Genomic DNA, 27,461 nt, shown 5'->3' on the forward strand with positions numbered 1-27,461 from the left:
AGGTAGGAAAAGCTAGGTCGTAAATGGGTCTTCCAAATGTACAATTACCACAAGCATACTTCCAAAGTTGTGGCAAAATGGCTTAAGGACAACAAAGTCAAGGTATTGGAGTGGCCATCACAACGCCCTGAACTCAAGCCTATAGAGAATTTGTGTGCAGAACTGAACAAGCGTGTGCGAGCAAGGAGGCCTACAAACCTGACTCAGTTACACCAGCTCTGTCAGGAGGAATGGGCCAAAATTCACCCAATTTATTGTGGGAAGCTTGTGGAAGGCTACCCGAAATGTTTGACCCAAGTTAAATACTAATTGAGTGTATGTAAACTTCTGACCCACTGGGAATGTGATGAAAGAAATAAAAGCTGAAATAAATCAGTATTCATCAACCTCGCCAAGGCTTTCGACTCTGTCAATCACCACATTCTTATCGGCAGACTCAACAGCCTTGATTTCTCAAATGACTGCCTCGCCTGGTTCACCAACTACTTCTCTGATAGAGTTCAGTGTGTCAAATTGGATGGTCTGTTGTCCGGACCTCTGGCAGTCTCTATGGGGGTGCCACAGGGTTCAATTCTCGGGACGACTCTTTTCTCTGTATACATCAATGATGTCGCTCTTGCTGCTGGTGATTCTCTGATCCACCTCTACGTAGACGACACCATTCTGTATACTTCTGGCCCTTCTTTGGACACTGTGTTAACTAACCTCCAGACGAGCTTCAATGCCATACAACTCTCCTTCCGTGGCCTCCAACTGCTCTTAAATACAAGTAAAACTAAATGCATGCTCTTCAACTGATCGCAGCCCACACCTGCCCGCCCATCCAGCATCACTACTCTGGATGGTTCTGACTTAGAATATGTGGACAACTACAAATACCTAGGTGTCTGGTTAGACTGTAAACTCTCCTTCCAGACTCACATTAAGCATCTCCAATCCAAAGTTGTATCTAGAATCGGCTTCCTATTTCGCAACAAGGCATCCTTCACTCATGCTGCCAAACATACCCTCGTAAAACTGACCATCCTACCGATCCTTGACTTCGGCGATGTAATTTATAAAATAGCCTCCAACACTCTACTCAGCAAATTGTCTGCAGTCTATCACAGTGCTATCCATTTTGTCACCAAAGCCCCATATACTACCCACCACTGCGAGCTGTATGCTCTCGTTGGCTGGCACCTCGCTTCATATTCGTCGCTGGCTCCAGGTCATCTATAAGTCTTTGCTAGGTAAAGCCCCGCCTTATCTCAGCTCACTGGTCACCATAGCAGCACCCACCCGTAGCACGCTCTCCAGCAGGTATATTTCACCGGTCACCCCCAAAGCCAATTCCTGCTTTGGCCGCCTTTCCTTCCAAATCTCTGCTGCCAATGACTGGAACGAACTGCCATAATCTCTGAAGTTGGAGATTCATATCTCCTCACTAGCTTTAAGCACCAGCTGTCAGAGCAGCTCACAGATCATTGCACGTGTACATAGCCCATCTGTAAACAGCCCATTCAACTACCTCATCCCCATACTGTTATTTTTTGTTTTCATTAAATTTGCACCTTTGCACCCCAGTATCTCTACTTGCACACTCATCTTCTGCACATCTATCACTCCAGTGTTTCATTGCTATATTGTAATTACTTTGCCACCATGGCCTATTTATTGCCTTACCTCCCTTATCTTACCTCATTTGCACACACTGTATATATACTTTTTCTATTGTATTATTGACTGTATGTTTGTTTATTCCATGTGTAACTCTGTGTTGTTGTTTGTGTCGCTGTCACGCCCTGACATTAGAGAGCCTTTTTATTTCTCTATTTGGTTAGGTCAGGGTGTGATTTGGGTGGGCATTCTAGTTTGTCTATTTCTTTGTTGGCCGGGTATGGTTCCCAATCAGAGGCAGCTGTCTATCATTGTCTCTGATTGGGGATCATACTTAGGCAGCCCTTTTTCCCCACCTTCAGTTGTGGGATCTTGTTTGTGTGTAGTTGCTTTCTGCACTGCATATAGCTTTACGTTCGTTTTTGTATTTTGTTGTTTTTCGGTGTCATTTTAATATAGAAAAATGTACGCCTACAACGCTGCACCTTGGTCTCCTTCTATCAACGAGCGTAACAGTTGCACTGGTTTGCTTTATCTTGGCCAGGTCGCAGTTGTAAATGAGAACTTGTCCTCAACTAGCCTACCTGGTTAAATAAAGGTGGAATAAATTCTCTCTACTATTATTCTGACATTTCACATTCTTAAAAATAAAGTGGTGATCCTAACTGACCTAAAACAGGGAATTTCTACTGGGATTAAATGTCAGGAATTGTGAAAAACTGAGTTTAAATTTATTTGGCTAAGGTGTATGTAAACTTCCGACTTGTACTGTGCCACGACAAAACCTTGAGAGTAACCAGACTCAGCTGGAGAGCCAATCCTCTTTTGACTGGTTGGGTAAGATTCGGTACGTGAGGTAGATGGTATCTGTGAAATGAGGCAGCGACTGGAAGGTTCTGAGAGATGAGCATGTTGTGGGCTGTCCTGATGTTTTTGATGTCAGAGGGGATGTAGAAATGAAAGGCTTGAGAGGATCCGCGTCCGAGGAGTTGTACGGTACGGTCTGGGATGCCCTGTCCAGATGCCATGGACGCAGCTCTGAGTGTCCAGAGAATTGGTCAGCAACATAGCCGTACAGGGATAGTATTTGTCTCAGATCTAAATGGAACCATTGGCTAGTCTTCGGAACCAGATTCGAGGATGAATAGTAGATTGGATGGAAAAGCATGTTGAGCATGTCTGGGTTGTAGGAAGTAGGTGAATGGTTTGTAAGGACTGTGGGTAGATGGTAGCCGGAACAGGTAGACAGACTGGTGTGGTTCTGACAAACTGATCGGTTTACTGTGTATGAGGGTGAAGGTGAAGGTAGCTTTGACGAAGATGGTGATGTCGGACAGCTGAGATGATCAGAAGACATGTAGGTAGAAGATGGTGATGTCAGACAGCTAAGATGATCAGAAGACATGTAGGTAGAAGATGGTGATGTCGGACAGCTGAGATGATCAGAAGACATGTAGGTAGGGCACTGCGTTCATCCACCTCTGGCCTGCTCGCCTCCCTACCTCTGAGGAAGTACAGTTCCCGCTCAGCCCAGTCAAAACTGTTCGCTGCTCTGGCACCCCAATGGTGGAACAAACTCCCTCACGACGCCAGGTCAGCGGAGTCAATCACCACCTTCCGGAGACACCTGAAACCCCACCTCTTTAAGGAATAATTAGGATAGGATAAAGTAATCCTTCTAACCCCACCCCCCTTTTGTAAAGTGGTTGTTCCACTGGATATCATAAGGTGAATGCACCAATTTGTAAGTCGCTCTGGATAAGAGCGTCTGCTAAATTACTTAAATGTAAATGTAGGTAGAAGATGGTGATGTCGGACAGCTGAGATGATGAGAAGACATGTAGGTAGAAGATGAGGAAGTAAAACTCGGCAACGTCACAGGAAGCGAAAGAACGCCAAAAGAAACATCAATCCCAGCGTAGCAAGACTGCGATGGAGACATAACCTGATCTCAGCATCTGAAGATGGTGATGTCGGACAGCTGAGATGATCAGAAGACATGTAGGTAGAAGATGGTGATGTCGGACAGCTGAGATGATCAGAAGACATGTAGGTAGAAGATGAGGAAGTAAACTCGGCAACGTCACAGGAAGCGAAGGAACGCCAAAAGAAACATCAATCCCAGCGTAGCAAGACTGCGATGGAGACGTAACCTGATCTCAGCATCTGGATGCAGGCAGACAGGATGTCAATGGCGATGTGCTGGTGATGAGTGGTGAACTTCGGCGAGGCTGGGCTGTGGCCGGCTGTTAAACCTTGGGGGGATTATTAAACTGTAATATACTAGACTCAGGGACCAATACCGAACTTCTCTGGTCATAACTATCAACTGTACAGAGCTATTTGTTCAGAAGGAGAGAAATAATCCATACACTCCCTCTATCCCTGCCCCCTTTTGCTGAAAGACCTGACAACAGTCACAGGAAAGAGTAAATCAAGAGGGAGTTCATTTTTAAGTCACATTCTTATTGTTTTCTCCCAGAGCAGGAGAGAGGAGATGTGCGCACCCTCACCCTCTTCCCCGATATGGCCTGACACAGACAGGAGACAGATAGCCAATGGACTGTAATTAAACTGGGGAACTCGTGTATTAAAGTACAAACACACACATCACAGGGAATCCCCACTTTATTGTTATGTCAGCTCTGGAATGCTTCAGTATCAGACCATTTTGAATATGATATTAAGCCAAGCCACAACACAGAGTGGTTGTGCTTATGGGCTGAAAACCACCTGTGACATTTATCTGGCTCTTGGTTTCACTGTGCTGTCATTGTTTTCTGAGTGGCTCTTAATAACACCTGTTTCTACTAGAGGGTGCTCACTGTAAACTCCTCCATGGGATTGTTCTATGAGGCTGGTCCACTGTAAGTCTATAATTCTTCTAAAGAGAACAAATTAAAACCATCCACATTTAATCTAAAGTTAAAATCCCCTGAAACATATTGTGGACAAATAAATGTCATTACATTACAGTCATGAGAACAAGGCATTGTAATAGTAGGCATTGTAGTAGGCATTGTCCTCCCGGGTGGCGCAGTGGTCTAGGGCACTGCATCGCAGTGCTAGCTGCGCCACCAGAGTCTCTGGGTTTGCGCCTGGGCTGGGTTCGCACCCAGGCTCTGTCGCAGCTGGCCGCAACCGGGAGGTCCGTGGGGCGACGCACAAATGGCATAGCGTCGTCCGGGTTAGGGAGGGTTTGGCCGGTAGGGATATCCTTGTCTCAGTATGTAAAAATGTATGCACTGTAAGTCGCTCTGGATAAGAGCGTCTGCTAAATGACTAAAATGTAAATGTAATACAGTGCAGTTTTATTGATTGGGTTCATGAGCCCCCCCCTCTTCTCTCTCTCTCTCAATAAATCTTCAATTTAAGGGGCTTTATTGGCATGGTAAACATATGTTTACATACAAAAGTTCCAAAAGAATAAAGACATTTCAAATGTCATAGTATGTCTATAAACAGTGTTGTAATGATGTGCAAATAGTTCAAATACAAGAGTGACAATAAATAAACATAAATATAGGTTGTATTTACAGTGGTGTTTGTTCTTCACTGGTTGCCCTTTTCTTGTGGCAACAGATCACTAATCTTGCTGCTGTGATGGCACACTGTGGTGTTTCACCCAATAGATATGGGATTTTATCAAAATTTGCATGTGGTGTAACAGCCAGAATGAATGGGTCTGTCCATTAATCACCCTCCTCCTCCTCCTACCTCCTCAACATGTCTGAACAAGAGGAAACTCTGACTCTGATCTGATTCCACTTCCTGCACCACTTCCAGTCATCTTGAAACCAGCCTTGTAGTTAGTCAGATGCCGTTTAACATCTCAAGTACAGAGGATGTGACAATGACTAGAAAATGTAGTTACAAACAATAACATCAGTTCAAATGTCTCTGCAATACCTGGCAGCGAGGACTAAGACATTATAGTTTATCTCATCATATGCACATCAAACAGGCACATCAAACACACACAAAAAGATGCTAAACGGCATCTGACTAACCACAAGACTGGTTGAAGCTGGTTTCGAGATGACTTCCTACTTGGTGGTATTGGAGGTTGAGTCATATCAGGGTGTAGATCAGCTTTAATACTGCAGATAGATTATGGTTTCCATCGACGTAATGGTCTGCATCACTTCCAATCACCCATATATTTGTACTTAAAATATACAAAAAACAGAACCAATACTGCCTGGTGACTGAGGTTGGTGAGGGCTGAATGAAGGGAGAGAAATCAGGGTGGTGATGAAGTCCAGGTGGTGACTGAGGCTCCTGAGGGCTGAATGAAGGGAGAGTAATCAGGGTGGTGATGAAGTCCAGGTGGTGACTGAGGCTACTGAGGGCTGTATGAAGAGAGAGTAATCAGGGTGGTGATGAAGTCCAGTTGGTGACTGAGGCTACTGAGGGCTGTATGAAGAGAGAGTAATCAGGGTGGTGATGAAGTCCAGGTGGTGACTGAGGCTCCTGAGGGCTGAATGAAGGGAGAGAAATCAGGGTGGTGATGAAGTCCAGGTGGTGACTGAGGCTCCTGAGGGCTGCATGAAGAGAGCGGAATCAGGGTGGTGATGAAGTCCAGGTGTGCACAATGGGGAGCAGGTGTGCGTGATGATGGTTACCAGGTGTGCGCAGTGTGGGTTGTCAGGACAGGTGGTTAGTAGACCAGTGACGTTGAGCGCCGTAGGGAGGGAACAGGAGTAGGCGTGACACCCTCCCCTAATTGGAGTAAACTAATGGACAACAACACTTAAGCTTCTATTTCCAGCTTATACATACTGTATATATTTTACGGACACAGTATGTTTTACAGTAGTTATCTTTTGTTTGTTTTTAGTCCCATCCTTCAGCTCCACTCAACCCCTACCATCTATCTCTGAACACCAGCTAGTTTTGATTTCTATCTGTCATATATTTTTCAACTGTGCTGCGATGTTTCACATAAGGTTTGAAACTTTCTATTCTCATAGATTCTACAGTACATATTGTAAATTAAACATTTTTTGCTAAGAGTGTTATTGTATTATTAATGGATTGACCATGACTTTCTAAATCACCCAGCAGTGCTGTTTACAGAGTTAACTCCAGGTAAATGTTGCAATTCTTCAGCTATTGGACCTGTAACCAAAAACAAGCTACATATGGACAGTACCAAAATAAATGATCTAATGATTTGTTCTCTTCGCAGCCAAATCTGCAGAGCTGGGATGGTTGTATGGTTGTACCATATATATATATAACATTCTATTGGTTGCAAGAATTTTGTATAATAATAATTTAAATAAAATAACTTGAAGTTTTGAGTCCAGTGTCGTTTTGTGTATCCATGTGCCATGGAATCGAAAAGCTCTGACGAAGGCCGTGTGGCCGATACGTAAGCTTATTAAATATCGGTGATACTATCAAGAGCAGTGTGCGGTTTCCTTTTCCTTCATCTTGTTCAATTGATGCCATGCACCTGCAAATAAGATTGCTCAGATGTGCGAGTGCCTTTTTGTATATGGAATCGGTACATCAAAAATATCTTCCTAACTTTTCCATTTTTTGGTCCTTAAATGAAACTGGTATACTTTTTTATTTATCACAATTTTCTTTAACCAATTTTGGTCTTTAATGCCGACAGACAAGTTCCTTACTTTCTCCCCCTTCTACTTGCCTCTTCCATTTTGGTGGTAATGCTGCAATTATTTTTTTGTACTGTAGATTCGAGTAGAGCAGACATTTCCATATATTTTTGTAAGCTGCATGTGTCGCATAACTCCATCAGTCCTATTTATGATATCATTTAGAAAGATTATACAATTAAAAAAATGTATCTAAAAAAAAAAAGTAGTTTTTCATTAATTAGTATATTTGAGTTTAACCATAATATTTGGTGTACTATTTGTTCTGTCTTTTCTGGTGGATTAAACTGAAATTCCAAATCATTTTCTATGGTTTGTTTTAAAATTATCTATTTTTTGGAGATTATTTCATTTTCAAATAACCGAAAGTGAGATGTTGTAATCTGAATAAAGGGAAAAAGGCCATTCTTGGACATGGGGTGAGACATTCCTACTAATCTGCTGGCGAACCAGTTCGGATTTTAGTATAACTTTTGTATGACTGATGACTTTAGTGAGAGGTATAATGCTTTAATATTTAATAACTTCTTCCCTCCGAATTCATATTCATTATTTAAATAGGCCTGTTTAATTTTGTCTGGCTTGCCGTTCCAAATAAAATGCAATTTAACGTAACGTTTTAGGACCACTATTGTTTTCACTATATGTTTTACCTCTTGGTGATGTCATTCGGTAACATAATGTTAACTTTCACTGCTATGCGGATGACACACAGCTTTACATTTCGATGAAACATGATGAAGCCCCAAAATTGCCCTCCCTGGAAACCTATGTTTCAGACATAAGGAAGTGGATGGCTGAAAATGTTCTACTTTTAAACTCGGACAAAATAGAGATGCTAGTTCTAGGTCCCAAGAAACAAAGAGATCTTCTGTTGAATCCGACAATTCATCTTGATGGTTGTACAGTCGTCTCAAATATAACTGTGAAGGACCTCGGCGTTACTCTGGACCCTGTTCTCTCTTTTGACGAACATATTAAGACTGTTTCAAGGACAGCTTTTTTCCATCTACGTAACATTGCAAAAATCTGAAATTTTCTGTCCAAAAATTATGCAGAAAAACTCATCCATGCTTTTGTCACTTCTAGGTTAGACTACTGCAATGCTCTACTTTCCGGCTACCCGGATAAAGCACTAAATTAACTTCAGTTAGTGCTAAACATGGCTGCTAGAATCTTGACTAGAAACAAAAAAATGTATCATATTACTCCAATGCTAGCTTCTCTACACTGGCTTCCTGTTAAGGCAAGGGCTGATTTCAAGGTTTTACTGCTAACCTACAAAGCATTACATTGGCTTGCTCCTACCTATCTTTCAGATTTGGTCCTGCCGTACATACCTACACGTACACTACGGTCACAAGACGCATGCCTCCTTACTGTCCCTAGAATTTCTAAGCAAACAGCTGGAGGCAGGGATTTCTCCTATAGAGCTCCATTTTTATGGAATGGTCTGCCTACCCATGTGAGAGACGCAGACTCGGTCTCAACCTTTAAGTCTTTATTGAAGACTCATCTCTTCAGTAGGTCCTATGATTGAGTGTAGTCTGGCCCAGGAGTGTGAAGGTGAACGGAAAGGCGCTGGAGCAACGAACCGCTCTTGCTGTCTCTGCCTGGCCGGTTCCCCTCTCTCCACTGGGATTCTTTGCCTCTAACCCTATTACAGGGGCTGAGTCACTGGCTTACTGGTGTTCTTCCATGTCGTCCCTAGGAGGGGTGCGTCACTTGAGTGGGTTGAGTCACTGACGTGATCTTCCTGTCCGGGTTGGCGCCACCATTGGGTTGTGCCGTGGCGGAGATCTTTGTGGGCTATTATCGGCCTTGTCTCAGGATGGTAAGTTGGTGGTTGAAGATATCCCTCCAGTGGTGTGGGGGCTGTGCTTTGGCAAAGCGGGTGGGGTTATATCCTGCCTGTTGGGCCCTGTCCGGGGGTATCGTGTCTCGTGTCCACAGTGTCTCCCGACCCCTCCTGTCTCAGCCTCCAGTATTTATGCTGCAGTAGTTTATGTGTCGGGGAGCTAGGGTCAGTCTGTTATATCTGGAGTACTTCTCCTGTCTTATCCGGTGTCCTGTGTGAACTTAAGTATGCTCTCTCTAATTCTCTCTTTCTTTCTCTCTTTTCTGTCTTTCTTTCTCTCTTTCTCTCTCTCAGAGGACCTGAGCCCTTGGACCATGCCTCAGGACTACCTGGCCTGATGACTCCTTGCTGTCCCCAGTCCACCTGGCCGTGCTGCTGCTCCAGTTTCAACTGTTCTGCCTGCGGCTATGGAACCCTGACCTGTTCACCGGACGTGCTACCTGTCCCAGACCTGCTGTTTTCAACTCGCTAGAGACAGCAGGAGCGGTAGAGATACTCTGAATGATCGGCTATGAAAGCCAACTGACATTTACTCCTGAGGTGCTGACCTGTTGCACCCTCGACAACCACTGTGATTATTATTATTTGTCCCTGCTGGTCATCTATGAACATTTTAACATCTTGGCCATGTTCTGTTATAATCTCCACCCGACACAGCCTGAAGAGGACTGGCCACCCCTCATAGCCTGGTTCCTCTCTAGGTTTCTATCTAGGTTCTAGGCCTTTCTAGGGAGTTTTTCCTAGCCACTGTGCTTCTACAACTGCATTGCTTGCTGTTTGGGGGTTTTAGGCTGGGTTTCTGTACAGCACTTTGAGATATCAGCTGATGTAAGAAGGGCTTCATAAATACATTTGATTTGATTTTGATTTGAATGTCGCTAGGTGTAGTTAAGGCCATAAGCAAATATGTAAACTGGGATATGACTAAAGAGTTAATCAGGATGATTTTTCCACAAATAGACAGGTATTGTCCTTCCTGCGGTAGCAAAATCGTATCTATTTTTGCTAACTTTCTATTCAAATGTATTGTAATGAGATCCTTTCTTTCTTTCAGGATATGAATACCGAGTATGTCCCCTTCACCGTCAGACCATTTTACGTGTAAACTACACGGTAATGTAAAATTACGTAATATAGTAATATAGTAATATAGTAATATAGTAATATAGTAATATAGTAATATAGTAAACATATCTTAATTTGGTTGTAATCCAGAGAGGTTAGAACAAGTATCTAGATCATCTATGAGGCTGTGGAGGGATCCAAATTGTGGATTTTAAAGACATTTTTTATCATCAGCATACAATGCCACCTTTTTTTAAAGTCCTGGATAAACTAACCCCTTGATATTATTGTTGGATCTGATTTTAATAGCTAACATTTCAATGGCCATAATAAATAGATATGCCGATAGTGAACGACCTTGTTTAACTCCTCTTGACAGTTTAAAACTTTCTGAGAAGTAGCCATTATTTACTATTTTACACCAAGGGTTACTATACATCACTTTTAACCCATTTTATAAGAGATTCTCCAAAATTTAGATATTCCAGGCATTTATATATAAACTCCAGTCATACTTTATCAAAAGCCTTTTCAAAGTCAGCTTTGAATACCAGGCCTGGTTTCCCAGTTTTTTGACAATGTTCTATTGTTTCCAGTACTTGTATTATATTATCTCTAATGTATCATCCATGTATAAATCCTGTCTGATTATGATGAATAATAAAAGACAATAGCTTTTTAATTCTAAGCGCTATGCATTTTGATAGAATGTTTCCATTACAACACTGAAGTTTAAGGGGCCTCCATTTTTTGTGTTTAAAATAGACTGTATCTTTATATTTACACTTGGGTCCTGTTTCAGTAATAATGACATCAGACCTTATTGTTGAGTATCTGATAATCTACCATTTTTATAGGAGGGGTTAAAACATGCTAATAACGGTCCTCTGAGTACATAAACAAATGTTTGGTATACCTCAACTGGTATGCCATCCCGCCCCGGAGTTTTCCCGGAATTAAAGGCTTTAATTTAATCAAGAAATTCCTCCTATGTAATTTTGCCTTCACATGAGTCTGTTAATGTTACATTATTAATAGTGAAAAAATCCTAACAATTAACTTTGGTTAGTGGAGATAGAGGAGACTGAAATGAAAACCTATGCTTAAAGTACTTTGCTTCCTCTTTCAAAATATTGCTTGGTGAATCATGGTTGACTCATTTGTGACAAGTTTCAGTAAATTCTTTTTGGTAGCATTTCTATGTTGAAAATTGAATAAAAAAATATGCATTTTCCTCCATATTCCATCTAGTTTTATTTATTTTTTATAATATATTACCTTTGATCTTTCTTTAATATTTTCCTCCATTTCTTTTGGTCTTTCCTCTAACGTATTCTGAGCCTCCATGGTACAGTTATTCATTGCTTTTCATCTGTTCTGATAGAGCTTCCATTTCCTTTGTCAGTATGGACTCTTTTATACTCAATAGATTTTTTATAAAGATGAGTTTTGTATTGCATGGCCTCTAAAGGCACATTTAAAAGTGTCCCATACGATAAAGGGATCTGTACCTATGTTATGGAGGAGATAGTCAGTTATAAATGATTCTGCCCTGGATAAAAACAAGTTGTCATCCAACAGGCTTTGATTAAATTTCCAATATCCACGCCCACATGAAAATTCAATAATAGTAATCTATATGACAATTGGCCTGTCAGCTGTACAGTGGGTAGAGTAATAATCATTTTCTACTTGGACTGGTCTCCTGGCCTGTCAGCTGTACAGTGGGGAGAGTAATAATAGTTTTCTACTTGGACTGGTCTCCTGGCCTGTCAGCTGTACAGTGAGGAGAGTAATAATCGTTTTCTACTTAGACTGGTCTCCTGGCCTGTCAGCTGTACAGTGAGGAGAGTAATAATCGTTTTCTACTTGGACTGGTCTCCTGGCCTGTCAGCTGTACAGTGAAGAGAATAATAATCGTTTTCTACTTGGACTGGTCTCTTGGCCTGTCAGCTGTACACTGAGGAGAGTAATAATCGTTTTCTACTTGGACTGGTCTCTTGGCCTGTCAGCTGTACAGTGAGGAGAGTAATAATCGTTTTCTACTTGGACTGGTCTCCTGGCCTGTCAGCTGTACAGTGGGGAGAGTAATACTTGTTTCCTACTTGGACTGGTCTCCTGGCCTGTCAGCTGTACAGTGAGGAGAGTAATAATCGTTTTCTACTTGGACTGGTCTCCTGGCCTGTCAGCTGTACAGTGAGGAGAGTAATAATCGTTTTCTACTTGGACTGGTCTCCTGGCCTGTCAGCTGTACAGTGAGGAGAGTAATAATCGTTTTCTACTTGGACTGGTCTCCTGGCCTGTCAGCTGTACAGTGGGGAGAGTAATAATCGTTTTCTACTTGGACTGGTCTCCTGGCCTGTCAGCTGTACAGTGAGGAGAGTAATAACAGCAGGGATGGTTGTGTCCTGCCTTGCAGTGACAAGAGCAAAAGGGTGCTGACTGAAGCTGCTGTTGTGACATGGTGGGATGAATATCATTTCACATCACATCTAATTAAGGAAGAAGAAAATTGTTAGGATTCTTTCCTTACGTCCTTCTTTGTCAATCATTGATTCACTGGTGAAATTAGCATTATGACAATATCTTTAATTAAATCGTTCAAAAACCTTTATTAATGCAATTGCAGACAGAAGTTGACAAACAGGAACGTTGTTAAAGGAATTTTAATTCCTGTTTATCAACCAATTCAATTAAAACACTCTGCCCATAAATAAGAATTTGTAAGATAATTATCAGCATTAAATGGACAGAAACCAGTCTTAAAATCAATCAATCAATAGCGTTTATTCTCGAGAGTACTGAATCATAGTACAATTTACATCAGGTTATATAATAAAGATGATGTCATAGGTTTTAATGTCCATCCTCCTCTAGAATACAATGGCAATACAGTTCACAGACTCATTACGTTGTCTGCCACCTGTTAAACTATCTGCAACCAACCCAAGGTCTATCCCCTCCCTGGGTAGAGACAGAATGTCCTGTAAGGAACACAGCATTCCAGCCTGTCTGAAGATAACTCCATTCTTTCTAATAAGGAACACATTACATTCAGCATTATGATTATAATAAGTTTCATTCATACAGTAACATCTAAGTCAAATGTATACATATTTTAGTCATTAAACACAAAAATCCCATAACAAACATAGACGCATGTTTCTGAGTAAGTTCTGCCCCCACCAAAAGGTCTCCAGTGGTTTTATTAAACCCTAAGTCGCGCCCTGGTGATGTCACTGCCTATATCATCATCCTCTACTCCTGGGACCAAAACCATGCCTACAAAGCTGTATAAACAGGGCCTTTATTGTTAGCTAAACACTCAGCAGTAAATGTCCCCTTCCCCCAAAGTTGACCCATTGTGGAATGTTTACCTAGTCTTATCTCATTCACTCCCCTGTTCTGTCTAAGGGCCTCTTTATAATGAGGCAGAGAGAGAGAACTAAAATACAAATGAAAAACAATACTAAACTTCTACAATGACTATATCTATTGTTAATCAGTAGTCTAAAACCCTATAAATGTAAGGAGGGAGGGGTCTTTTAACCCCTCCCCTTATATTAATAAAACATAACCATAATGCATTTTTTCTAATACATCAAACATTTGGGTACAACCATTTTTATGACCCCTAGGTGAACCCGACAAAATACAGCTGGATTGTTGTGTTTGTTCTTCTGTCAGAACTTCCTGACCTTTAAAAAGAAATGGCAGCTTCTTCTCCATCCTACTCTGATTGAGAAAACTGTAATTTTCATAGTCATGCCACACTTTGTGTCGTAGTCTTGGTGGTTCCATACCTCTTCCATTTAAGAATGATGGAGGCCACTGTGTTCTTGGGGTCCTTCAATGCTGCAGAAATTTTTTGGTACCCTTTCTCAGATCTGTGCCTCAACACAATCCTGTCTCGGAGCTCTACGGACAATTCCTTCGACCTCATGGCTTGGTTTTTGCTCTGACATGCACTGTCGACCGGTGTGTGTGCCTTTTCAAATCATGTCCAATCAATTGAATTTACCACAGGCGGACTTCAATCAAGTTGTAGAAACAGGATACAACGGAAACAGGATGCACCTGAGCTCAATTTCAGTTGTTTATTTTTAGAACATATGCAAAAACTATATTTACATATGTTTTTGCCTTGTCATCATGGGGTATTGTGTGTAGATCGATGAAGGAAAAAATGGCGGCAGAGAAGTCAGACGCGGTAGAGCAATCACTGTGTATCCAACGGCGCAGTTTATTTACAAAAACCCACCGGAAAACAAAACAATAAAATAAAGGGGTACATAACCCAACGCACACCAGTACAGACGTGCACAAGCACTTACAATAAACAATCACCGACGAGGACATGAGGGGGAACAGAGGGTTAAATACACAACATGTAATTGATGGGATTGGAACCAGGTGTGAAGGAAGACAAAACCAAAGGAAAATGAAAAGAGGATTAGCGATGGCTAGAAGGTCGGTGACTTCGACCGCCGAACGCCGCCCGAACAAGGAGAGGGACCAACTTCGGTGGAAGTCGTGACAATAAGGCTGTAATGTAATAAAATGTGGAAAAGGACAAGAAGGAGTCTGAATACTTCCCGAATGCGGTGTAAGCTCCCCGCCAACTCAGCCTGTCTTTTCAAACTTCCTGTTAGTTAGCAATGAGAGAAAAGGTCATTTTGAGCATTTCTATCCACAACCAATATTATGGGTGATATTTTAGTTACTCAAAAGGATATTTTACATGTGAATCAGAATGACTGTTTGGGGCCTTTAAACTGAAACTGACAACATCTGGGAAGTTCCCCTTTCTCCACTAGGATTCTCTGCCTCTAACCCTATTACAGGGGCTGAGTCACTGGCCTACTGGTGCTCTTCCATGCCGTCCCTAGGAAGGGTGCGTCACTTGAGTGGGTTGAGTCACTCACATGATCTTCTTGTCTGGGTTGGCGCCCCCCCTTGGGTTGTGCCGTGGCTGAGATCTTTGTTTGCTATAATCGGCCTTGTCTAAGGATGGTAAGTTGGTGGTTGAAGAAATCCCTCTAGAGGTGTGAGGGCTGTGCTTTGGCAAAGTGTGTGGGGTTATATCCTGCCTGTTTGGCCCTGTCCGGGGGTATCGTCGGACGAGGCCACAGTGTCTCCGGACCCCTCCGGTCTCAGCCTCCAGTGTTTATACTGCAGTAGTTTATGTGTCGGGGGGCTAGGGTCAGTCTGTTATATCTGGAGTATTTCTCCTGTCTTATCCGGTGTCCTGTGTGAAATTAAGTATGCTCTCTTTAATTCTGTATCCTTTTCTCTTTCTCTCTCTCTCTCTCTCTCTCTCTTTCTTTCTTTCTTTCTTTCTTTCTCTCTCTCGGAGGACCTGAGCCCTTGGACCATGCCTCAGGACTATCTGGCCTGATGACTCCTTGCTGTCCCCAGTCCACCTGGCCCTGCTGCTACTCCAGTTTCAACTGTTCTGCCTGCGGCTATGGAACCCTGACCTGTTCACCGGACGTGCTACCTGTCCCAGACCTGCTGTTATCAACTCTCTAGAGACAGCAGGAGCGGTAGATATACTCTGAATGATTGGCTATGAAAAGCCAAATGACATTTACTCCTGAGGTGCTGACCAGTTGCACCCTCAACAAACACTGTGATTATTATTATTTGACCATGCTGGTAATCTATGAATATTTTCCTAGCCACCGTGCTTCTACACCTGCATTGCTTGCTGTTTGGGGTTTTAGGCTGGGTTTCTGTACAGTACTTTGTGACATCAGCTGATGTAAGAAGGGCTTTATAAATAAAATTGATTGATTTATGACAGCTATACCCACTTGGTTTCTCAAATGACTGCCTCGCCTGGTTCACCAACTACTTCTCTGATAGAGTTCAGTATGTCAAATCTGAGGGCCTGTTGTCCGGACCTCTGGCAGTCTCTATGGGGGTGCCACAGGGTTCAATTCTCGGAACGACTCTTTTCTCTGTATACATCAATGATGTCGCTCTTGCTGCTGGTGATTCTCTGATCCACGTCTACGCAGACGACACCATTCTGTATACTTCTGGCCTTTCTTTGGACACTGTGTTAACCTCTCTTGGGCACGTGAGACGGTAGCGTCCCACCTCTTCAACAGCCAGTGAAACTGCTGGGCGCCAAATTCAAATACAGAAATACTCATGATAAAAATTCAGAAAACAAAACATATTTTACATAGGTTTAAAGATGAACTTCTTGTGAATCCAACCACGGTGTCAGATTTAAAAAATCTTACGGCGAAAGCATACCTTACATTATTTGAGAACATAGCCTACTAGACAAATCATTACAAACAGTAGCCAGCCAGATAGAACAGTTACACAATTTAGAAATAGAGATAAAATTAATCCCTTACCTTTGATGATCTTCATATGGTTGCACTCAGCAGACATTCATTTACTCAATAAATGTTCCTTTTGTTCGATAATGTCTCTTTATACCCAAAAACCTCCGTTTTGTTTGTGCGTTTCCTTCAGTAATCCACAGGCTCAAACGCAGTCAAAACAGGAAGACAAAAAAATCCAAATTGTATCCGTAAAGTTCATAGAAACATGACAAACGATGTTCATATTCAAACCTCAGGTTGTTTTTAGCCTAAATAATCGATAATATTTCAACCGGACAATAACGTCGTCAATTTAAAAGGTAAACAAGAAACACACTCTCTCGGTCGAGCGCAAGAAAAAGCTCTGTGACACGGCAGGGTCCACTCATTCAGACTGCTCTTACTTCTTCATTTTTCAGAATACAAGCCTGAAACAATTTCTGAAGACTGTTGACATCTAGTGGAAGGCATAGAAACTGCAATTTGAGTCCTAAGTCAATGGATACTGTAATGGCATTGAATAGAAAACTACAAAACCCCAAAAAAAACGACTTCCTGAATGGATTTTTCTCAGGTTTTCGCCTGCCAAATCAGTTCTGTTATACTCACAGACACTATTTTAACAGTTTTGGAAACTTTAGAGTGTTTTCTATCCAAATCTACTAGTTATATGCATATCATATCTTCTGGGCCCGAGAAGCAGGAAGTTAATTTGGGCATGCATTTCATCCAACATTCAGAATGCTGCCCCCTACCCTAGAGAAGTTAACTAACCTCCAGACGAGCTTCAATGCCATACAACTCCCCTTCCGTGGCCTCCAACTGCTCTTAAATGCAAGTTAAACTAAATGCATGCTCTTCAACCGGTCGCTGCCCGCACCTGCCCGCCCGTCCAGCATCACTACTCTACTCTGACCTAGAATATGTGGACAACTACAAATACCTTGGTGTCTGGTTAGACTGTGAACTCTCCTTACAGACCCACATTAAGCATCTCCAATCCAAAATGACATCTAGAATCGGCTTCCTATTTCGCAACAAAGCATCCTTCACTCATGCCGCCAAACATGCCCTCGTAAAACTGACTATCCTACCGATTCTTGACTTCGGCGATGTCATTTACAAAATAGCCTCCAACACTCTACTCAACAAATTGGATGCAGTCTATCACAGTGCCGTCCGTTTTGTCACCAAAACCCCATATACTACCCACCACTGCAACCTGTATGCTCTCGTCGGCTGGCCCTCACTTCATACTCGTCGCAAAACCCACTGGCTCCAGGTAATCTACACGTCTTTGCTAGGTAAAGCCCCGCCTTATCTCAGTTCACTGGTCACCATAGTAGCACCCACCCGCAGCACGCGCTCCAGCAGGTATATTTCACTGGTCACCCCCAAAGTCAATTCCTCCTTTGTCCGCATTTCCTTCCAATTCTCTGCTGCCAATGACTGGAACGAACTGCAAAAATTGCTGAAGCTGGAGACTCTTATCTCCCTCACTAACTTCAAGCACCAGCTGTCAGAGCAGCTGTACATAGCCCATCCAACTACCTCATCCCCATACTGTATTTATTTATTTTGCTCCTTTGCACACCAGTATCTCTACTTGCACACTCATCTTCTGCACATCTATCACTCCAGTGTTTAATTGCTATATCGTAATTACCTCGCCACTATGACCTATTTATTGCCTTACCTCCCTTATCTTACCTCATTTGCACACACTGTATATATACTTTTTCCCCATACTGTATTATTGACTGTATGTTTGTTTATTCCATGTGTAACTCTGTGTTGCTGTATGTGTCGAACTGCTTGGCTTTATCTTGGCCAGGTTGCATGTGTAAATGAGAACTTGTTCTCAACTGTCCTACCTGGTTAATTAAAGGTGAAATCATTTGTTTATAAATAAATAAACCGCTGGGACCAACGCCAAGAGGAATGGAACGTCTCGTGATGAAGACCTGCTGCGCTTCTCTTTTGAGTAAAATGTTTTTTCTTTGCTTTTTTAAAACTGTAGTTTCTGTAGTCGCTGCCCAGCTCCCCAAAGCATCTGAAAATCTCTCCCTTCAATAACGTTTTTTAAAGGCTATGTAACAAAAATATATAGACTTGCAATGTTTTTTTTTTAACAATAAGGCTTAAATGAACGTGTAAAGCTTTCAGTTTAGGCTGTCCATATTTAATTGTTTTACATTTATGCTACATATAGCCTACCTAGCATGTTGTTTTTGAGGCATTTTATTATGTGTTCACAAAAACAAATCAACCTTTGAAATACTGTTATTCCTCAACCTCGTACATCTAAAACTGTCAATCATCATCATCAACATCATGTAATGAATCGCTGGAGCAACGCCTGGCGTGACAGGAAAGTACCACGGTTTCCTGCGGTTGGGTCGGTAGGCAACTATTGGGTGATCAGTAGGGTATTCTAGTAGACGTTACTATAAAGACAGACGTTGGAGCTCTCGACCAGTCAACGGTGTTACCATCAGAAAGGTGTAATCAATTGGATATAAGGATTATTATAAAGTAGTTGTGACGGTGAACGAACTGAAAATGGGGAGAAAGAGGACAAGGCATATCATAATTCTCAGAGGACTCCCCGGATTAGGGAAGTCAACTCGGGCAAGGTAAACTTTTTTTTATATCGCACGAGGATAAAAAAAAGTCGTTTAGCTTGATGATAATAAATACATTGCTGAAATAAACAATTAGATTTACCGTTATCAAAATAAATAGTTTTAAATATGTACTGTGAATTGTTCTCCATCCTATCCTTGATTAGCATATTTTTGTAGGATTTGGTCAAATGTAAAACTTGTACAGGATATGTTGGTTCATTTATAGCACAGACTACATTGATATAGGTTCTGTAAATTATTTTTAAATATAGGATAGGATAGGATGAACTGTCCCTGAGGGGAAAATTGTCTTAGACACCAGTATTGATGTAGCCTATTGATCAGCTTTACATGTATTTGTAAAAAAAAAAATATATAAATAATTAATCTAGCTACTCCTGAGGTGCTGACCTGTTGCACCCTCAACAACCACTGTGATTATTATTATTTGATCCTGCTGGTCATCTATGAACATTTGAACATCTTGGCCATGTTCTGTTATAATCTCCACCCGGCACAGCCAGAAGAGGACTGGCCACCCCTCATAGCCTGGTTCCTCTCTAGGTTTCTTCCTAGGTTCTGGCCTTTCTAGGGAGTTTTTCCACGCCACTGTGCTTCTACACCTGCATTGCTTGCTGTTTGGGGTTTTAGGCTGGGTTACAGTACAGCACTTCGAGATATCAGCTGATGTAAGAAGGGCTTTATAAATACATTTGATTTGATTTGATGATTGAAAATACCTCTGTTTTCAAAGATGTGGCCCACAATGCAATACTCCTTAGAATTTTAAGGAGAAACCAACTCCTTGGCCTACATTAGAACACCACCACAGAAGCATCACGATTGGCGCCTTCCCAATTAAGTAGCCTAGTTGTGTTGTTTGGCTACTTGAAAGGAACTAGGACCTATCAATTGCAGCCCACCTCTTCCAATGCATTGTGGAAACGTGTTCATCGAATTCTACTATACATATACAGATGAAGAGCCGAAATTACTATAACATCCTGCAATTAAACCCTGGGCTACTATAAAACCTTCTATTGTGGCATAGAGAGAACGCTTCATGCGCAATTGCGGTGTTTTTGTGTTACTGGTTAATTTCGATAGCATATTCCCATATCTGATTATCAACTGTTGTCAAAGCCGAAATGAGTATGACATCTTGGCATTTAAAGTATACAACATTTTCGAAATGTCACATAGCCTATTGTAAAACGTTTTTTTTTTAGGATACTCAAATGGCCAACTATTTAGGACGCAAGTATGGATATTCGGACATGGCTACGAGGGTTAAATATTTGGTATTTTACAAATCCTGAGAAGAAATCACTTTTCTCCCGCGTAACCCGGTGTTTCCCGACAAAACATTACGCGCCACAGAAAAAAATACATAAAAGCACATAGATGTGGCTATGCTCTCTTGCGTAAATAAATGAAACAAGCTTCGCTAGGCTAATCTTTTTGAGTATAAACTGTATTATTGTACTGTATTGTATTATACTGTATTATAAGGACTGGAATTATGCACCTCGTTCAAACTATGATAAAGCAGGGAGAGAACACGCGATTCTGTTGCAGCACATGCGGCCTACAAAGTTACAAGTATAGGCTACCGAGTATATATATATAGAAATAATATTTCCCCTGTTATTAGGCTACATCCTCTTTCTCTCTCTATATTGCCTCATTCCTTCCTTGCTTTCAACAGTTAAATGAAATAAGGTTTGTTGTCCATATCTTCATCATTCTGATGACATGCTTGAATAATATAGGACTATAATTCGATGGAGAAGGCTTTCACTTCTCTATAAATTAGATGCGCATTCACGAAGATTAAATGGTTATGGGTCTGAATAAATAACTGCTATAGCCTACCGCAATCGCGCGTTCACTCTTCTTTCAAACTACCTGTGAGTTCTATTGGCTGCTGTATTTAACATTCAGCAAACAAGAGCTTAGTATTTTTTGGTATTTTGATATTTATTAGGATCCCCATTAGCTGTTGCAAAAGCAGCAGCTAATATTCCTTGGCCCAACCAAAACATGAAACATGACATAGGGCAGAATATTACTAGACAAGAACAGCTCAAGGACAGAACTACATACATTTAAAAACGGCACATGTAGCCTTCATATCAATACATACACAGAAACTATCTAGGTCAAATAGGGGAGAGGCATTGTGAGGTGTTGCTTTATCTGTTTGTTTTTTTAAACCAGGTTTGCTGTTCATTGGAGCACTATGAGATGGAACCAGGTTCGTTGCAATAGCGGCTCTATATAATACTGTACACTTTCTTGAATTTGTTCTGGATTTGGGGACTGTGAAAAGACCCCTGGTGGCATGTCTGGTGGGGTAAGTGTGTGTGTCAGAGCTGTGTGTAAATTGACTATGCAAACAATTTGGGATTTTCAACACATTCATGTTTATTATAAAAAGAAGAAGTGATGCAGTCAGTCTCTCCTCAACTCTTAGCCAAGAGAGACTGACATGCATAGTATTTATATCAGCCCTCTGAATACAATGAAGCTTGCGTCCCTCTTCAAATAGTCTATTGGTATAAGAAATGCGTCCAAAAAATAATGTCCAGCAAACTATTCTAGTCTAGCTTTTCCTAAATTGGGCTCCAAGAGCTAAGGAGACTTTTTTAAGGAGAGAGGCCAGGAGAGAAGGAGAGAGGCCAGCAGAGAAGGAGAGAGGCCAGGAGAGAAGGAGAGAGGCCAGGAGAGAAGGAGAGAGGCCAGCAGAGAAGGAGAGAGGCCAGCAGAGAAGGAGAGAGGCCAGCAGAGAAGGAGAGGCCAGCAGAGAAGGAGAGAGGCCAGCAGAGAAGGAGAGAGGCCAGGAGAGGCACAGGTGCGTGCGTATTGCGCAAAAGACAGGCTATGTTAGAAGCTTATTATATAGATAACCCATAATTCATTAGCTAAATATAAGACTAATACTGCATTGAATGTATTACCTGAAAGGTAGGCCATAGGACATCTATGTATATGGCTATAGGCCATCTATGTATATGGCTATAGGACATCTATATATATATGGCTATAGGACATCTATATATATGGCTATAGGACATCTATATATATGGCTATAGGCCATCTATGTATATGTCTATAGGACATCTATATATATGGCTATAGGCCATCTATATATATGGCTATAGGACATCTATATATATGGCTATAGGCCATCTATGTATATGGCTATAGGACATCTATATATATGGCTATAGGCCATCTATGTATATGTCTATATATCAATCTAGAACAGGGTGATCTATTTTGGATGCAATTTGAATGGAGTTGATGGAGAGAGAGAGAAAGACTGTGAGAGTGCTGACATACTGATTTAAAGCAACAATATTCAAGTAAAAGGCTGTTTTAAAACTCTGTAGCTGCAATAAAAAACAAACATCTTTACAGTAAAAAAAAAAATCAGTGACCCCTGAAAACCAGATGGAGATGGGTAAATTAGATGCACATTTGGTCTTTATATTACTGTAGCATAGACTATGCTACAGGAAATGCAGGCCTTCCTGTCGCAAGAAAAAAAGTTACCATGATGAGATGCTAGGTCTGTGAAGTCTGCGCTCCATACTGAGATGGGCTGTCTGTCGCCACCCTGAGAGGGACTGTCTGCGCTCCATACTGAGATGGGCTGTCTGTCGCCACCCTGAGAGGGACTGTCTGCGCTCCATACTGAGATGGGCTGTCTGTCGCCACCCTGAGAGGGACTGTCTGCGCTCCATACTGAGATGGGCTGTCTGTCGCCACCCTGAGAGGGACTGTCTGCGCTCCATACTGAGATGGGCTGTCTGTCGACACCCTGAGAGGGACTGTCTGCGCTCCATACTGAGATGGGCTGTCTGTCGACACCCTGAGAGGGACTGTCTGCGCTCCATACTGAGAGGGACTGTCTGCGCTCCATACTGAGATGGGCTGTCTGTCGCCACCCTGAGCGTTGATGAGTCATCATGCAGACCACATTTAAACATTCCATATCATTTAACAGTTCCATTTCATGCCGTGCTGTTCATAATAATCATTTATTATAATTTACTGGTTTCTCGCCGTTACTTATCTCTGGAAACACCATTCAACCCTAGATTATATAGATATCCTGTGCAGCCCAATTCTGAGCTTTTGCCCTATTATTGGCCAAATATCTGATGTAATTGGTCAAAAGACCATAAGATCAGAATTGTAAAAACAGCCATAAGGCTCTGTTAAAAAGACTAATAAATAAAATGACACAAAAGGTGAAAAAACAGTCGATGTGCCCTTGAGCAAGGCACTTAACCCTACTTGCTCCGGTAAGTCGCTCTGGATAAGAGCGATGTTATGTAATGAAGGTTATGGATGACTGTGAGAGGCAGCATTCCTCCCCGCAGACAGTGTTTTTAACCGAACGTTATCAGACAAGTGCATAAGATGACTTCAAGCCCCTCCCATGTACTTCTCTCTGATTATCAGGTCCTCCCTTCAGGCTGACGCTCTAGATAACATAAACAGCCTCACCAGCTCTGCTAGGGCAAGTCAAATGGTCAGAGTGAGGCAGTGGCGGTCGGTGACGTTTATGACGAGGGAGGACTTTTTTGTTTTTCATGAGCATTGGCCTTATTTCTATTACAGCATATTGGATGACTGTCATTCATATTCCATTCACCCAGGTAAATGTAATATCAACAGGTTTAGGCTACTACATGATACTCTAAATTTCCCTATAGCCACCTATCAATCAAAGTCTACAGCATGGGTCCACACAGGTGGAGAGAACATTTTGAGGTGACAAGACAGTGACACATGGACAGACAGTGACACATTCAATACCGCCTTGCACACTCTTGCCTGCATCTAGCTGATCTAGGGTGTAATCATTGGTCCAACAGTTGCAAACGAGAGTTTCTATTGAACAAACGCAGGCATGTTTATCCCCGTTTCGTTGAAGAAACGTCTTTTTCAACAGAATCGGCGGAATGAATACACCACTGATCACGGGTAAACACAGTTTACTTTTGTAGCAGCCACGTTGTATTTCTTCTCGTACCTATGCGCTCTCCTCCTCTCACCTTTTCCCTTCATTTGTGGACTTCAATTCACAACACATCAGCTGTATGTGACCCAAGTGAAAAAACCTTTAAAAGCAAAACCATATCATAACCACTGCACACGGCCTGCATCATTGTCACCATATTAGCTAATGATGGCAGGCCCAACTGCCTGTAAACACAGTCCAGTTCAAAGTGAATGATGGCAGGCCCAACTGCCTGTAAACACAGTCCAGTTCAAAGTGAATGATGGCAGGCCCAACTGCCTGTAAACACAGTCCAGTTCAAAGTGAATGATGACAGACCTGTTATGGCAAATGGCTTATTTGCATAAAGGCCTACTGTAGCTCTGATTGGCTATGGTGCACCGGTCTGCATAGACTCTGGTCCTGGATGAGATAGTTGTTTTTATTGGGTTTTATTTACTGCAGTGTCTATTAATTGTCCAAATGCATGGCCGCTTTCCCACTCTATATTGCTATAGAATTTTCAGAAATGCCTTTACTCTATGTAAGTCCCAAACATACTAAGAATTTATGAAAACAAGTGCTTGCTTGTCAAAATTAAAATATATATATTCTTCCTAGGGTTGTATATGAACAGATTTGAATACGATTTAATGTTGCTAAAACGCTGTCAGTTCCACATGAAGAAAACTGGTCCCTGGGGGGACTGTACAGGAGGCCTCATTTAATAATCCTGCCTAGGCACAAATCTGTGCGTAAACCATGCGTGGGTTCATTTCTACGCAACCTGTGAGATTTATCAATATGAACGTTTGCTTGAGACTGTGTGTAAATTTACGCACAGCCTTGAGGCGTCACTACAGACCTGGGTTCGATCCCAGACTGGGTCACAGCTGGCCATGACTGGGAGACCCATGTGGCGGCACACAATTGGCCCAGCGTCGTCCGCGCTCTTTCCATGTCCCATCGCGCTCTAGCGATTCCTGTTGCAGGCCGGCAGCATGAACACTGACACGGTCGCCAGGTGTACCGTGTTTCCTCCGACACATTGGCTTCTGGGTTAAGCGGGCATTGTGTCAAGAAGCAGTGCAGCTTGTCTGGGTTGTGTTTCAGAGGACACTGTGCCTTAGACCACTGGAGGCCCATAGGCTTATATATTGGTTATGCATAATAAGCTTCTAATATACAGCCTCTGTCTCTTGCGCATTACACACGCACCTGTGCTCCGCTGGCCTCTCTCCTTCTCTCCTGGCCTCTCTCCTTCTCTCCTGGCCTCTCTCCTTCTCTCCTGGCCTCTCTCCTTCTCCGCTGGCCTCTCTCTCCTGGCCTCTCTCCTTCTCTCCTGGCCTCTCTCCTTCTCTCCTGGCCTCTCTCCTTCTCTCCTGGCCTCTCTCCTTCTCCGCTGGCCTCTCTCCTTCTCTCCTGGCCTCTCTCCTTCTCTCCTGGCCTCTCACCTTCTCTCCTGGCCTCTCTCCTTCTCTCCTGGCCTCTCTCCTTCTCTCCTGGCCTCTCTCCTTCTCCGCTGGCCTCTCTCCTTCTCTCCTGGCCTCTCTCCTTCTCTCCTGGCCTCTCTCCTTCTCCGCTGGCCTCTCTCCTTCTCTCCTGGCCTCTCTCCTTCTCTCCTGGCCTCTCTCCTTCTCTGCTGGCCTCTCTCCTTCTCTCCTGGCCTCTCTCCTTCTCTCCTGGCCTCTCTCCTTCTCTCCTGGCCTCTCACCTTCTCTGCTGGCCTCTCTCCTTCTCTGCTGGCCTCTCTCCTTCTCTCCTGGCCTCTCTCCTTCTCTCCTGGCCTCTCTCCTTCTCTGCTGGCCTCTCTCCTTCTCTCCTGGCCTCTCTCCTGGCCTCTCTCCTTCTCTCCTGGCCTCTCTCCTGGCCTCTCTCCTTCTCTCCTGGCCTCTCTCCTTCTCTCCTGGCCTCTCTCCTTCTCTGCTGGCATCTCTCCTTCTCTCCTGGCCTCTCTCCTTCTCTCCTGGCCTCTCTCCTTCTCTCCTGGCCTCTCTCCTTCTCTGCTGGCCTCTCTCCTTCTCTCCAGGCGATAGCTGTTATTTATGTTCTCTCCCTGCTTTATCATGGTTTGAACGATGTGTGTAATTCCAGTCTATATACAGCATTATAAACTGGGTGGTTCAAGCCCTGAATGCTGATTGGCTGACAGCCGTGGTATATATATATTTTTATTGAACCTTTATTTAACTAGGCAAGTCAGTTAAGAACAAATTCTTATTTACAATGACGGCCTACCCCGGCCAAACCTGGACGATGCTGGACCAATTGTGCGCCGCCCTATGGGACTCTCAATCACGGCCTGATGTGATACAGCCTGGATATCAGACTGTATACCACGGGTATGACAAAACATTTACTTTTAGTGATCTAATTATGTTGGTAACCAGTTTATAATAGCAATAATGCACCTTGGAGGTTTGTGGTATATGGCCAATATACCACGGTTAAGGGCTGTGTCCAGGCACTCAGCGTTGCGTCTTGACTAAGAACAGCCCTTGGCAGTGGTATATTGGCCATATACCACATCCCCTCGTGCCTTATTGCTTAAATACAGTATAATACAATACGGTACAGTAATATAGTTCACAGTCAAAAAGATTAGCATACTGGAGCTAGTTTCATTTATTTACCCAGGGGAGCATTTTGCTAGCTACATCTATGGGCTTTTCTGTTTTTCTGTCATGCGTAATGTGCAGTAGCCTATATCATGTATGTAGCCTGTTGGATAATGTATTTAATGTAGGGCTCATTATATGTATTTAATGTAGGGCTCATAAAATGTATTTAATGTAGGGCTCATTATATGTGTTTAATGTAGGGCTCATTAAATGTATTTAATGTAGGGCTCATTAAATGTATTTAATATATGGCTCATTAAATGTATTTAATGTAGGGCTCATTATATGTGTTTAATATAGGGCTCATTATATGTGTTTAATGTAGGGCTAATAAAATGTATTTAATGTAGGGCTCATTAAATGTATTTAATATATGGCTCATTATATGTATTTAATGTAGGGCTCATTATATGTATTTAATATAGGGCTCATTATATGTGTTTAATGTAGGGCTCAATAAATGTATTTAATATAGGGCTCATTATATGTGTTTAATGTAGGGCTCAATAAATGTATTTAATATATGGCTCATTATATGTATTTAATGTAGGGCTCATTATATGTGTTTAATGTAGGGCTAATAAAATGTATTTAATGTAGGGCTCATTAAATGTATTTAATATATGGCTCATTATATGTATTTAATGTAGGGCTCATTATATGCATTTAATATAGGGCTCATTATATGTGTTTAATGTAGGGCTCA

The 27,461-nt window shown here is 42.2% G+C and overlaps 1 protein-coding gene across 1 annotated transcript in view; it reads left to right on the top strand.

Moving 5' to 3' along the window:
- LOC139551897 (NEDD4-binding protein 2-like 1) overlaps nucleotides 1–27,461 on the top strand; it is a 35,369-nt gene that overhangs the window by 3,159 nt on the left and 4,749 nt on the right. Inside the window, exon 2 of the mRNA XM_071363235.1 lies at nucleotides 21,753–21,974. Coding sequence (XP_071219336.1) covers nucleotides 21,753–21,974 — 222 coding nt within the window. The remainder of the gene's footprint in view (nucleotides 1–21,752; nucleotides 21,975–27,461) is intronic.

Source organism: Salvelinus alpinus, chromosome 24, assembly GCF_045679555.1.
Source record: "Salvelinus alpinus chromosome 24, SLU_Salpinus.1, whole genome shotgun sequence".
Taxonomy (NCBI): domain Eukaryota; kingdom Metazoa; phylum Chordata; class Actinopteri; order Salmoniformes; family Salmonidae; genus Salvelinus; species Salvelinus alpinus.